Source organism: Leopardus geoffroyi, chromosome A2 (genome assembly GCF_018350155.1).
Source record: "Leopardus geoffroyi isolate Oge1 chromosome A2, O.geoffroyi_Oge1_pat1.0, whole genome shotgun sequence".
Taxonomy (NCBI): Eukaryota; Metazoa; Chordata; class Mammalia; order Carnivora; family Felidae; genus Leopardus; species Leopardus geoffroyi.
Genome location: NC_059331.1, coordinates 24,791,004 through 24,805,844, shown reverse-complemented (window position 1 = coordinate 24,805,844; position 14,841 = coordinate 24,791,004). Strand labels below are relative to the sequence as shown.

The window sequence follows — 14,841 nt, the reverse complement described above, 5'->3', positions numbered from 1 at the left end:
TAGGCGCCCCTCAAACACGATTTTTAAAAGTTACCACAGGGGCGCCTGGGTGGCGCAGTCGGTTAGGCGTCCGACTTCAGCCAGGTCACGATCTCACGGTCCGTGAGTTCGAGCCCCGCGTCAGGCTCTGGGCTGATGGCTCAGAGCCTGGAGCCTGTTTCCGATTCTGTGTCTCCCTCTCTCTCTGCCCCTCCCCCGTTCATGCTCTGTCTCTCTCTGTCCCAAAAATAAATAAACGTTGGGAAAAAAAAAGTTACCACAGAACAGAATAAGAATAAAATTAATGAAACTACATTCTTTATTGATTCCATATACATTTCGGTAACTAGATTCAAGAATATGAGAAATTCAAAGAATTAGGAAATTCCTAAGAAGTTAGTTTTAAGTATGCAAAATCACACTTACTAAATGCATTCGATAAAAGTTTCAGAAGAACAACTGTGTAAGAATTTGAATAGTGTAGTCTTGTCAAATAGTTTCAGGATATTTTTATGTTTATGATTAAAGACTTTGAAATTATTTTTTCCACCTTTATATCCACATATATTTGCCATCTTACCTTTGAAGATGTAATTTTTTCCTCTGTTTTTCTTTGCCGATCATCCTCTGTTTGTTTGTTCAAATCTTCGATCCATTTTCTCTGCTGTTCTTGTTTCACAGCATGGAAAGAGTGCTCCAGTGGTACTGCTTCCTAAACAAGAGTCATCAATACTAGCTGAAGTTCGCTTCTCTTTTTGTAACCACTTTATATTTATAAATCTTGCCAAGAACTTATATAGATTTAAGCAGAAAGGCACTGATCTCTAAGAGGAACAATAATTTTAAAGAAAAAAATTTGAGTTATACAATTAAATAGATCTGTTCCAATTTCTAGAATCATACTTGTAACATACAGAAGTAGAGAACACAGTAAGGTAACTAAATGTAAAAAAAGGAATTTTATAATAAAAAATTCTTTTTCTAAAATAATTATAAGATTTTTAAAAGTTTTTCCTAATAGTCTCATTTAGACTTTGAAAAGAGTTACTGATCATTTAAGTTAGATGTAAAATACTGTTTTACATCTGGCTTCAGAACACAGGAAATACTGCCTCTGGACCAAGAGCCAGGAAGATATGAGTACCAGAGGCTTTCTCTATTGAATCATAATGTCTCTCTAGAGATCCCTCTTTTCCATTTCTACTGCTACAGCCTTATCACAGTAGATGACATTTCAATAAGATAAACATATTGTGTCTAGGTTAAGTCCTTGAATTCTAAGAAAAAAACAAAAATTAGAATAGTAGCATAAAAATTTGTTGTTGCTTCTTAATTTATGAAAATTTAGGATACTCTAACAAAAAAAATAATATATACTACTCAAACTGTCCTGAAATGCACCAGCTAAGTAACAAACATACTGTTACACGAAATAACTGCAGGACATAATTAAAAAAACAGCTTGATAGACTACTACAGTCACAATATATCTCATAATGCTACTTTCTACCTTTGTTTTTAACAGAAACAATGGCAATTGACAAACTGCTTTAGTTAAAGGAAGGAAATATTTATACAACAAGAAAAAATTTTAGTATCTCATGTATTCTTACATGTTTTAAAGAGATAAAAACCGTCACATTTCCTTAAGCCTAAAAGAGTCACTTCAAAAGAAGCATTATCTTCAAGTAATTCAACAATTCTATTTCTAGAAATATGATTTTGAAGATCAAAATGGAAAAGAAGCAAATGTCCCTTTTTACCTCCTTACAAGACTTTCTCAACATGGCACTCAATCATTTTAGACTCTGTCATCTGTTTAAGTCTGATTTAACTAGACGTGGTTTCAAATTTCAGTCGAGTTACAAATTATTCTGTTTAGGTACAAATCAAAATTACCCTTGAAAATTCCTAAAATCACTCACAAAATGTTTTCTATTCGTGTCTTTACAACCCTATGGAAAACTTAATGAGTTCATTTCTCTTAAATATAGAGAACAAAGAGAGGGTTGCTGGATGGGCTGGGGGAGGAGGGATGGGCTAAATGGGTAAGGGGCATTAAGGAATCTACTCCCGAAATGACTGTTGTACTATATGCTAATTTGGATGTAAATTAAAAAATAATTTTTAAAAAATCAGTTTTTAATTCAGTCTTCCACTTCCTACTCAAGGATGTCTTATAACTTCCTTACCACTGAATAATTTGTTTTACTTCTCTAACTTACTAGGAAACACTTAAAATTATTATTTTCTCTTGGGGCACCTGGGTGGCTCAGTCGGTTGAGCGTCCAACTCTTAATTTCAGCTCAGGTCATGATCTCACGGTTCACGGGTTTGAGTCCCATGTCAGGCTCTGTGCTAATGTCACAGAACCTGCTTGGGATTCTCTCTCTGCCTCTCCCCTGCTCACACTCTCTCTCAAAATAGACTTAAAGAAATTTTAAAAATTAGTTATTACTGAATTTTGGGGGTCTTAAAAGATATAGTCTAGATACAGCCCTTTATCAGGTAATTTGCAAATATTTTCTCCATGTATTTTATAATCTAACAGTAATATTCGCAGAGTACTTTTTAAAGTTTGAGAGAGAGAGAGAGAGAAAGCACAAACCCACAAACCCTGAGATCAGGACCTGGGCCAAAGTCAGACACTTAACTAACTAAGCCACCCAGGTGCCCTCAAAGAGAACTTTTTAAATTTATTTTCAAGTTAGTTGACATATAGTCTTGGCTTCAGTAGAGCCCAGTGATTCATCTCTTACCATATGACACCCAGTGCTCATCCCAGAAAGTACCGTCCTTAATGCCCATCACCCATTTAACCCAACTGCCACCCTCCTGCCCCGCCCCAGCAACCCTCAGTTTTGTTCTCTGTATTTAAGAGTCTCTTATGGTTTGCCTCCCTCTTTGTTTTTATCTTATTTTTCCTTCCCTTCCCCTATGCTCATCTGTTGAGTTTCTCAAATTGCACATGAGTGAAATCATAGGATATCTTTCTCTGATTGACTTATTTCGCTTATCATAATACCCTCCAGTTCTATCCACATTGTTGCAAACAGCAAGGTTCCATTACTTTTCATCACCAAGTAGCATTCCATTGTGTGTGTATGTATAAATATATACCACACCTTCTTTATCCATTCATCAGTTGGTGGACATTTGGGCCACCAGTGTTGTGTCCTTGATGTCAGCATATTTTTATATCTTAACCCTTTGATTAAATTAATTTAATTTTTGTTAAAAAATAAATTAATTTTGTTAATTAATTAAATTAATTAAATTTAAATAAAATTTTGATTAAATTTTATATCTTAACCCTTTGATTAAATTCCTCAAAATACAAGGGAGTATCGCTGACTTCTGAATGTTAAACCCAGCCTGTGTTCCTTGAATAAACCCAATTCATCATGATGTACCATTTAAAATTCTTCTCTTTCTCGTACTGTCAAGTTTTCATATCAAAATATTTGTCTTGTCAGCTTTGAGTATCAGGTTTTGTTCATTCCACTCTCATAAACCTTGAATAGCTTTCTCTTCTACTTTAATTACGTGGAAGAATTCACCAATAAAAATGTCTGGGCCTTGGGTTTATTTTGTGAGATTTTTAATGATGGATTCCAGCTCTTTAATAACTCAGTTCACCAAGATTTTCCATTTCATGTGTCAATTTTAGTAATTTGTTTTTTCTAATATTTTGTCCATTTTCATAAATTCTCTAATGTACTGACAAAAGTTCATGTATTCTCTTACCTTTTTTTTAAGCTTATTTTTGAGAAAGAGTGAGCACAAGCTTGGGAGGGGTAGAGGGAGAGGGGGACAGAGGATCTGAAGCAAGCTCCATACTGGCAGCAGGGAGCCCAATGTGAGGGTCAAACTCACGATCCGTGAGACCATGACCTAAGCTGAAATCAGATGCTCAACCAACTGAGCTACCAGGTACTCCCATTCTTGCCTTTTTAATGTCCATAGACCCTTTAGTGGTATCCCCTTTTTCACTCATGCCAGTCTTCACAAGGGGTTTATCAATTTAAACACCTTTATAAAGGACTACTGTTGATCTCTTAATTCTGTATATTTATTTCCAATTTTACTAATATCCACTCTGATCTTATTTCCCTCCTTCTACTTGTTTTGGGTATAATTTTTGCTGTTCTTTCTCTAACTTCTTGAATGAATTACTTAGATCATTAATGTTTTGTCTTCCAGTCTTCCTTTTTCGAGAAATGGATTTAAGTCTATAAACTTACCTCTAAGCACAGAAAACCCATGTTTTTATAAGCAATATTTTCATTTTCAGAGTTCATATACTTTGTTTTTCATTCACACAGAACTATATTGCTTAAATATTAAACATTTGGAAATTTTCTTTTTACTATTTGTTACTGACATCTAGCTTAATTCCACTGTGATCAGGTAACATCTTCTGTGTAATCTGAACCTATGAAATTTGTTAAAATTTTATGGCCTTTCAAATTATTAATCCTCACTTTTTGTCCATAGATGTTTTAGGTTTTATTTCTATATAAATGAAAAATCATTACAATTTTATTTTTTCTTTTCCAGTTCTATGACTTAATTTTGTCCCCTTGTCTTGCTATACTGGCTAGGACCAATCAATAACAAATAATAATTTGAACATCTTATCTCCTTATGGAATACTTCTAAAATTTCTCACTTAGGATGTTAGCTTTAGGGTTTTGTTTTTTAACTCCAGTATAGTTAACATACGATGTTCTACTAGTTTCAGATGTACAATATAGTGATTCAACAATTCTACACATTACTCAGTGCTCATCAAGTATACTCTTAATCCCCTCCACCTATTTCACCCATCCCCCCTCTGGTAACCACTAGTTTGTTCTCTATAATTAAGAGTCTATTTTTCAGTTTGCTTTTTTTTCTTTGTTGGTTTCTTATATTCACATTTGGGTAAAATCATATGGTATTTGTCAATCTCTGATTTATTTCACTTAGTATTATACTCTCTAGCTCCATCCATGTTGTTGCAAATGGCAGGATTACATTCTTTTTTATAGCTGAGTAACATTCCACTGTACATATATAACACATCTTGGGGGCCTGCTTCCATAATTTGGCTATTGTAATAATGCTGCAATGAACACTGGGATGCATATATCCTTTCAAATTAGTGTTTTCATATTCTTTGGGTAAATACCCTGTAATGCGATTTCTGGATCATATAGTAGTTCTATTTTTAATTTTTGGAGCATACTGTTTTCCACAGTGGCGGCACCAGTTTGCATTCCCACCAACAGTGCATGAGAGTTCCTTTTTCTCCACATCTTCACCAATGCTCGTTTGTGTTTTTGATTTGCATTTCCCTGATGATAAGTGATGCTGAGTATCTTTTCATATGTCTTTTGGCAATCTGTATGTCTTCTTTGGAGAAATGTCTGTTCATGTCTTCTTTGGAGAAATGTCTGTTCATGTCTTCTGCTCATTTTTGAATTGCATTATTTGGGTTTTTTTAGTGTTGAACTTGCATAAGTGCTTTATCTATTTTGGACACTAAACCTTTATCAGTTTTGTCATTTGCAAATATCTTCTCCCACTCAGTAGGTTGTCTTTTAGTTTTGTTGATTATCTCCTTTACTATACAGAAGCTTTTTACTTTGAGGAAGTCCCAATAGTTTATTTTTGCTTTTGTTTCTCTTGCCTGAGATGAAATCTAAAAAAAAAAAAAAAAATGTTGCTATGGCCGATGTCACAGAAATTACTGCCTGCGCTCCTTTCTAGGATTTTTACGGTTTCAGGTCTCAAGCTTGGGTCCTTAATCCATTTTGAGTTTATTTTTGTGTATGGTGTAAGAAAGTGGTCCAGTTTCATTCTTTTGCATGTAGCTATCCAGTTTTTCCAAAATGTGGTAGTGTTTTGATTTGTTTTTTTAAATACTCAATTGGAAATTCCTTAACTGGGGTTAAATTTTATCAAGTGCTTTTTCTGCACCTATTGAAATGTTTTCTTTTGTTATTAAAATGGTATAATATACTTGTGGATTTTATTTTATTTTGGAGTCTATAAGAAAATGGATTTTTTTCTCCAAATTTTTATTTAGACTTTAGTTAAAATATAGCATAATATTGGTTTCAGGGGTAAAAACTAGTGATTTATCACTTAAATGTAACACCCAGTACTCACCATAACAAGTGCCCTCCTTAATGCCCATCACCCGTTTAGCCCATTCCCCCCTGCCCCTCCTCAACCCCCAGTTTGTTCTCTATCTTTAAAGAGTCTCTTATGGTTTGCTTCCCTCCCTCCCTCTCTCTTCCCTATTGTGGATTTTAAAATATTTCCTTAACTACCTAGCAAAAATCTGCCTTAGTCATGATATATTATCGCCTTTCTATATATTACTAAATTTTAATTGGGAATATTTTCTTTAGAATTTTTGGGTATATATTCCTGAACAAAATAAACTTTATTTTCCTTTTTTGTTTTGTATTTTTCTGGCTTTAATACCAAGTTTACACAGTCTTCTAAATTAATTGGGAGCTATTCCATATTTTTACTGCCTGATCATGTGAATAGAGTTTGGTAGAAACTGTTAGTAAAACCACTTGGGTATTTTGCATCTCTTGTGGGAAAATCTTTCTAACTAGATCTACCTTTAACAGTAACAGGATTATTCAAGTTTTTGGTTTCCTTTTAAGTCAGTTCCTTTAAGTTATAATTTTTATAGTAATTTCTCCATTTCACCAAGGTTTTCAGAATTGTTGGCATAAGATATTCACTACTGATTACTCTCTGTAATTATGCCACTCATAATTTTTATCTTCTTGATCATCTTTCCTAGAGATTTATTACTTCTTTCCAAACAGGCAACTTTCAGCTTTAGGTTAGGACTGGTATCCTTATTTTCATGATTTCTTCGAATTTATTCTGTTGTTCTTAGGGCGCCTAGGTGGCTCAGTTGGGTAAGTGTCCAACTTCAGTTCAGGTCATGATCTAACAGTTCGTGAGTTCGAGCCCCACGTTGGGCTCTGTGCTGACAGCCTGGAGACTGGAGCCTGCTTCAGATTCTGTGTCTCCCTCTCCCTCTGCCCCTCCCCAACTTGTGCATATGTGCACATGCACACCCTCTCTCTCAAAAATACATATTAAAAAAAATAATTTATTCTGTTGTTCTTTTCCTAACTTCTTTAGACACCTAGCATTTAAAGATTTTCTTTTCTAATACACTTTCTCTTGAACTTATGATGTGTCTCTGATGTGTGCATATACACTGTAATTCTGTTCCAAGTATTTGTGATTTCCACTATGATTTTTTTACTCAAGTTATTCAGTAGTGTGATTTTTAATTTCCAAATACATATGTAGTACTTAAAAATCTCTTTTTGCACGGGCGCCTGGGTGGCTCAGTCGGTTGAGTGTCTGACTTTGGCTCAGGTCATGATCTTGCAGTTCGTGAGTTTGAGCCCCGGGTCGGGTTCTGTTGCTGACAGCTCGGAGCCTGGAGCCTGCTTCAAATTCTGTGTCTCCCTCTCCCTGCCCTTTCCCCACTCATGCTTGCTCTCTGTCTCTCAAAAATGAATAAATGTTAAAAAAAAAAAAATCTTTTTTTAAATCTCTAAAACTTCTAAGTTACTTGTAGTCAGACATCACTGTAAAAATAGCTATTTAAATTTTATCTGAGCCTTTCTTTATGGCCTAACACAAATCACTTTTTGTAAATATCCATGTGTGCCTGAGAAAAATATTTCCCAACTGTTGGACAAGGCACCTGATATATGTTACTTAGGACCAACTTGCTGTTCTTACAAGCATGGGCTCGGCTCTGTGCTGATGATGCAGAGGCTGCCTGGGATTCTCTCTCTCTCTCTCTCTCTGCCCCTCCCACATGTTCTCTCTCTCTCTCAAAATAAGCAAAGAAACTTGAAAGAAAGAAAGAAAGAAAAGAAAGAAAACAATTCCATGTATAATAGCACCAAAAATAAAATACCTAGGAATAAGAAGGCAAAAGATGTGTACACTGAAAACTGTAAAACACTGCTGAGGGAAATTAAAGAAGGCACAAATAAATGGAAAGATACTCTGTGTTCATGAATCAGAAAACTTAATATTGTCAAAATTACCTAAAGTGATCTACAGATTCAACACAACCTCTATGAAAAACTTGATGCATTTTGCAGAAATAGAAAAATCCACCCTAAGATTCCTATGGTATCTCAAGAAAGCCTAAAGAGCTACAACAATCTTAAAAACGAACAAAACTGGAGAATTCACACTTCATGCTTTCAAAACCTACTACAAAGATTGGACAATTAAAAGAGTGAGACAGTGACATAAAGAGACATACAGAACAATGGCATGGAGTGCCCAGAATTAAACTCTCACATATACAGTCACATGATTTTTGACCATCGTTGAGTCATCATGATTGACCATCAAGGACAATCTTTTTTTTTTTTTTTTAATATTTTTTTTTCAATGTTTATTTATTTTTTTGGGGACAGAGAGAGAGAGAGAGCATGAACGGGGGAGGGGCAGAGAGAGAGGGAGACACAGAATCGGAAACAGGCTCCAGGCTCTGAGCCATCAGCCCAGAGCCTGACGCGGGGCTCGAACTCACGGACCGCGAGATCGTGACCTGGCTGAAGTCGGACGCTTAACCGACTGCGCCACCCAGGCACCCCGACAATCTTTTCAAATAAATGGTGCTGAGAAAACTGGATACCAATGCAAAATATGTGAAAGAATAAAACTGGACCCTTATCTTACACTATATACAAAAATTAACTCCAAGTGAATCAAAGACCTAAACATAAGAACTGAAACTACAAAAATCTTAGAAGAAAACATAGGGGAAAAGCTCTGTATCAGATTTGGCAATGGTTTCTTGGATAGGAGACAAAAAGCACAGGCAACAAAGGAAAAAAAACAGATAAAATGGAGTTCATCAAAATTAAAAACTTTTGTGCATCAAAAGGCTCTATCAAGAAAGTGAAACGGCAACATAAAGAATGGTACAAATCATACAAAGGATCAGGTATTAATACCCAGAATAAAGAATGCTTACAACTCAACGACAACAAAAACCCAATTCAAAAATGGGCACAAAACTTGACATCCCTCCAAAGAAGATACACAGATGGCCAACAAGCATATGAAAAAAATGTTCAACATCACTAATCATTAAGGAAATGTAAACCAAAATTACAATGAGCTACCACTTCACACCTATTAGGTCAGTTATTACAAAAAAGTCGGTGAGGATGTGGAGAAATTAGAATCCTTGTGCACTGCTGATGGAAATGTGCAATGGTAGAACAACTATGGCAAACAATACAGTTAAATATAAAATTACCAAATTAAAACTGGTAAAACCTAATAAAAAATTAAATATAAAATTATCATATGATGCGGCAATTCCACACATGGGTATCTACCCAAAAGAATTGAGAGTAGAGCCTCAAAGAGATTGTCTGTACACCAATGTTCATTGCAGCATTATTCCACAATAGCCAAAAAGGGGTAACAACTCAAATATCCATCAACATTTGGATGGATGAACAAAATGCAGTATTATAAATACAATGAAATATTATTTAGCCTTAAAAAGGAATGAGACTCTGATACATGCTATAACACGGATGAACCCTGAAAACAGTATAAATGAAGTATGTCAGACACAAAAGAGCAAATATTACGTGATTCCACTTAAAGTATCTAGAATAGTCAAATTCATAGACAAATTAGAATGGCTGCCAGGGGCTAGGGGGAGGGAAAAATGGGGAATGACTGTAATGGATAGTTTGTTTGGAATGATGAAAAAATTCTGGAGGTGGACAGCGGCGATGGTTGACTAACAAAATGAATGTACTGAATCCCTCTACATGTCACTTAAAAATGATTAAAATGGTAAATTCTGTTTTGTGTATTTTACCACAAAAAAAAAAAAAGGTTAAAAAGGAAAAAACATATAATTTTTTATTGGCCAAATGCAGAATTATAGTATGGTGGTAGCATTAAGAAACTTAGCAGAATGATAACCTCCCTTTCTTCCCCATGTTAAAGAATGCATTTGAATACACTTCCTTCACTTAAAAGGTTTCCCAGCAAGGAGTAGTGATTAGGGAAAGCCAAGTCTGCATGGAGGTGAGATGTTCTCAAAAAAGTTGAGGCTAGAAGTAAATTTCTTAGAAACACAACAGTTTAAAATTACACAGTGTAGGGGCAACTGGGTGGTTCAGTTCCAAGTGTCTGATCTCATGATTGGATGATTCATGATCTCATGATCTCATGGTTCATGAGTTCGAGCCCCTAGTCAGGCTCAGCACTGGCAGTGCAAAGCCTACTAGGGATTCTCTCTCTCTGCCCCTCTGCTCTTTCTCACAAAATAAATAAACTTAAAAAAAAGAAAGAAGAAGGGAAGCTGGTGAGAGAACTGACGCCAAACAGCCTTGGACTCCAAAAAGATATGCTTTGTAAGTTACAAACAGAGTAAACTTTCATTGAGTATTTGCTATTTGTCAGCCAATGTTCTAATAAGCACTTTATATGCATTACCTCATGTTTTAACAAAATTGGCCTTGGTGACTCTACTTGCAATCAAATTTTTGCTCCTCTTAATTACACAAAAAGGTTAACTTAATAGTAAAACAGTCTGGCTATGGGATGGATTTCTGAAGCCAACTGCTTTCAGATATTTAAGAAGCGTTTTTTAAAATTACACAGTTAATTCATTTCCCCTCAACAGCATCTCTCCAATATCCTACCACATGCATACACATAAGTGCATAAAAATTGCATTTAAACAGTAAAAAAAAAAAAAAAAGAGAATAGATAATGATACCCTTTAAGCCTTGGTTGTCCAGCCTTACATTTAGTGTGTGTTTTATTTTCTAGTTCTTCTCCCACCCCAATTCCCATCTCTGACTCCACAGTATAAATAATTTTATTGGTTTTTTGGATTATAAAAAAAAGACACATGCTATCATTTAAAAATACATATGAAATGTAAAAACACCTAAAAGTCACCTCGAATGGCTAATTATTTATTTGCATTAATAATCATAGTATAGGGGTGCCTGGGTGGCTCAGTCGGTTAAGCATCTGACTTCAGCTCAGGTCGTAATCTCACGGTTTGTGAGTTTAAGCACCGCATCGGGATTGTGCTGACAGCTCAGAGCCTGGAGCCTGTTTCGGATTCTGTGTCTCCCTCTCTCTCTGCCCCTCTGCCATTCATGCTTTGTCTCTCTCTCTCAAAAATAAATAAATATTAAAAAAAAATTAAGAAAATAATCATAGTATAAATTACTCTCAGATAATAAATGACCTAAAGGTAGTACAAATTAAGCAATAAGAAATGATATACTAACATTTCAATCTAAATTTTTTTGGTAACTGAAAATACCTTACCATTTTTAGTATTAAAGATACTTCAATCCTAATGTTGAACTGTAAATAAGCTAACAACTAATTCTTACCAACTTCATGAACAGTTTTAGTTGTAATTTTTAGTAGTATCTGCATGCATCAAAGTATTTTGTTTTTGAGAGAGAGTGCACACACAAGTTGCGGAGGGGCTGAGAGTGAGTGAGTGAGAGAGAAAATCCCAAGCAGGCTATGTGCTGTCAGCACAGATCTCACAAACCAGGAAATTGTGACCTGAGCCAAAACCTAGAGTCGGACACTCAACCAACTGAGTCACCCAGGCGCCCCTGCATGTATCAATTTTTAAACTTTACACTTTAACTTTACACTTAAAATTATCCTTTAAAACTAAGATTTTTGTAAAATGCCTTCTATCAAGACTAATTTATTGCCTTTCAATAGTCAAAGTACTTTTGGGAATGTGGAAAAATACAATTCAGATTTCATTCCTTTTGTTAATGTAAAATTATCAACAACTATAGAACTCTTTGATGTAGGCAAGTCAGCCCTATATGGAGCAGAACAAACAGCCTTGGAAGCCACACAATCTAACCTGGAGGGGTTCTATAAGAAATCTACCAGTGCTGGGGGCGCCTGGGTGGCGCAGTCGGTTGGGCGTCCGACTTCAGCCAGGTCACGATCTCGCGGTCCGTGAGTTCGAGCCCCGCGTCGGGCTCTGGGCTGATGGCTCGGAGCCTGGAGCCTGTTTCCGAAGATTCTGTGTCTCCCTCTCTCTCTGCCCCTCCCCCGTTCATGCTCTGTCTCTCTCTGTCCCAAAAATAAATAAACGTTGAAAAAAAAAAATATTTAAAAAAAAAAAAAAAAAAAAAAAAAAAGAAATCTACCAGTGCTGAAAACGTCTACCACCAGAATCATCCCTTTAGGTTACTGCATTATTTTCAGAACACATTTGTTAAACTGTAAACGTTCACTAGGAAAGAAAAATTATTATATATATATAAAAAAGAAAAGTTCATATTTTTTTAAATTTAAGGAGCATAATGCACTTAGTAAAAATTAACTGTTAATTAAAATAAAATAAAAATATTTAGATTCACTCCTTCAAGGAAAATAGAGATCAAGTACTAAAAGGTTTATATATTCAAAGTAATGGCACTTACCTCTAAAATTTGACCAACTCTAATTAGTGGGTGCCCATCATCCTGGACCACTGTTACCTGACAAGGAGACTGTGACAGAATGCTAGAAGAGCTAGCACAAGTCTAAAAACAAAGAGAAAACACAAGGACACTTTCTTTATATAATATTAAACCTAGGCAAAATTTAAAGGTCACTAAAACACTACTTAAGGGACACCTGGTATATACTTATGTTTGACATAACCTTGTGGTGGATACCACATGGTCACTGGCAGTGTTTTGTGGTCACCTAAAAAAATGCAGAGCTCTTTTACAGGAGCCTGAAGGAGGTGCCTCAGGCCTCTACACTCATCTATATAGTAAGACAATTTACAGAATGCAAATAGAACCTAGCTGAGGTCATAATTAAATTCAAAATAAAATTGTTCTACAATAAGATATGAGAGGTGCCTGGATGGCTCAGTCAGTTAAGCATCCAACTCTTAATCTTAGCTCAGGTCTTAGCTCAGGTCTTGAACTCTTGTGAGTTCAAGCCCCACGTTGGGCTCCATGCTGTGCATGAAGCCTACTAACGGAATGAATGAATGAATGAATGAATGAGATAAAATAACATGAAAAATAAATTTTTTTAAAAAGCTTTATGATATGAACATGGCTTAGAATTTAAAAAAGTAGGGGCGCCTGGGTGGCTCAGTCGGTTGAGCGTCCAACTTCGGCTCAGGTCATGATCTCGCGGTCCGTGGGTTCGAGCCCCGCGTCAGGCCCTGTGCTGACCGCTCAGAGCCTGGAGCCTGTTTCGGATTCTGCATCTCCCTCTCTCTCTGACCCTCCCCCATTCATGCTCTGTCTCTCTCTGTCTCAAGAATAAATAAACATTAAAAAAAAAAATTTTTTTTTTAAAAGTAAAATTAAGATGTCTTATATTCTAAAAATGCTTCATTTTTATACTCTTACCTTAGACTGGTCAAGAATTTGAAATTTTTCCCATACTCTTTTATCACTTTCAAATTTTTTCCAAGGATTGTTCCATTTTTCAGAAGCTTCTTTTTCTTTCTTCTTTAAAGCAACCTGTTCATCTGTAAATAATGTCCTTTTTTAAAAAAATGTATAAAAACTGTAAAAAAAAAATCATGTAAACAAATCATGACCTTCTTAAAGAGTGCAGATTCCAACACAGATCTAATCAAAACTGTTTTTTAGGGAGATTACCTCACAAAACAGAGAAGAATTTTAAGAAATATGGAATAAAAGAAAACATTTAACCAGAACCAAACTTATGTATGGCACAGATGGATGTAAAAATGTTTATCACAATTGGCAATAAAAAGCAATTTTTTCAGAACGTATTTTATAACATGCTAATTATTCTGAAGTTCTACTTTCCTATAATGTTCACTCAGGTATTACAAAGAGATTGAAAAGTGAGACCTCTGGATTCAGAGAACCCTGTAAGCGAATCCTAGTTCAACCACTTCCTATCTGTGTAACGGGGCAAATTGCTGTTCACCTTTCTAAAACTCAGTTTCTTCTTTTGTAAAATGAGAATAGTGCCTATTTCAGTATAGGACCTAGCACAAAGTAAGTATGTAATAAATGCCATTATTATTCATAACTGCTGAAAAGTGAAAAAACAAAATCTTGTATCTAACAAACTAATATAACAACAAGGTCCCAAATCAATAGTTCTTAAAAATTCAGAGATGTATAGGGGCACCTAGGTGGCTCAGTCGGTTAAACACCCGACTCTTGGTTTTGGCTCAGGTCATGGTCTCATGGTCTCACGAGTTCAAGCCCCAGGTCAGGCTCCACACTGACAGTGCAGAGCCTACTTGGGATTCTCTGTCTCCCTCTCTCTCTGCCCCTCCCCACTCATGTTGTCTCTCTCTCAAAAATAAACTTTAAAAAGATTCAGAGATGTATAAATCTAAATTTCAAGAAAATTAATGAAAGCAGGACTTTAACAAAGAGAAAGGTGCTTTCTTAACAGTAGAAGAAAGTAAACTCTTTTTAGGTAATAAAACATAAAACACTTTAGTCATTTCCAAGCAGTTCCATCTTACTTCAGAAGTTTGGTGTTACAGTCTGATAAGCAAAATGTGTATTGAAAGAAAATATTTAAAGCTGAAATTATGATATAAAGATAACAACGAATCTCCAAACCTTCAGATACTGTTAGCATACATTTAATTTCTTCAAACTTCTGCTACTTTGACTTCCAACATAAATAATTCATTCCCAATTTCTTCTGCTTATCTCTTTTTCTATATCACCTGTCTCATCAGCGATATGACTGCCTCACAGGACTTTCTAGTTGAGTGGAAGATGAAGCCCATCTCTATGCTTTTACTTTTTTTTATTTTATTTTTTAATG

The 14,841-nt window shown here is 35.4% G+C and overlaps 1 protein-coding gene across 11 annotated transcripts in view; it reads right to left on the bottom strand.

The window, feature by feature from the left end:
* Positions 1 to 14,841, bottom strand: part of CCDC66 (coiled-coil domain containing 66) — a 64,505-nt gene that overhangs the window by 35,147 nt on the left and 14,517 nt on the right. For 6 of the 11 annotated variants that reach the window (XR_006715879.1, XM_045493256.1, XM_045493258.1 and 3 more), the window contains exons 7-9: positions 13,425 to 13,560; positions 12,492 to 12,593; positions 560 to 691 (exon numbers count right to left, since the gene is read on the bottom strand). Coding sequence is in view for 10 of the 11 variants with exons in the window: in XM_045493256.1 (XP_045349212.1) it covers positions 560 to 691; positions 12,492 to 12,593; positions 13,425 to 13,560 (370 nt within the window). In the remaining variant the exon portion in view is untranslated. The remainder of the gene's footprint in view (positions 1 to 559; positions 692 to 12,491; positions 12,594 to 13,424; positions 13,561 to 14,841) is intronic. The other 5 variants (XM_045493257.1, XM_045493265.1, XM_045493262.1 and 2 more) reach the window with 3 other exon arrangements.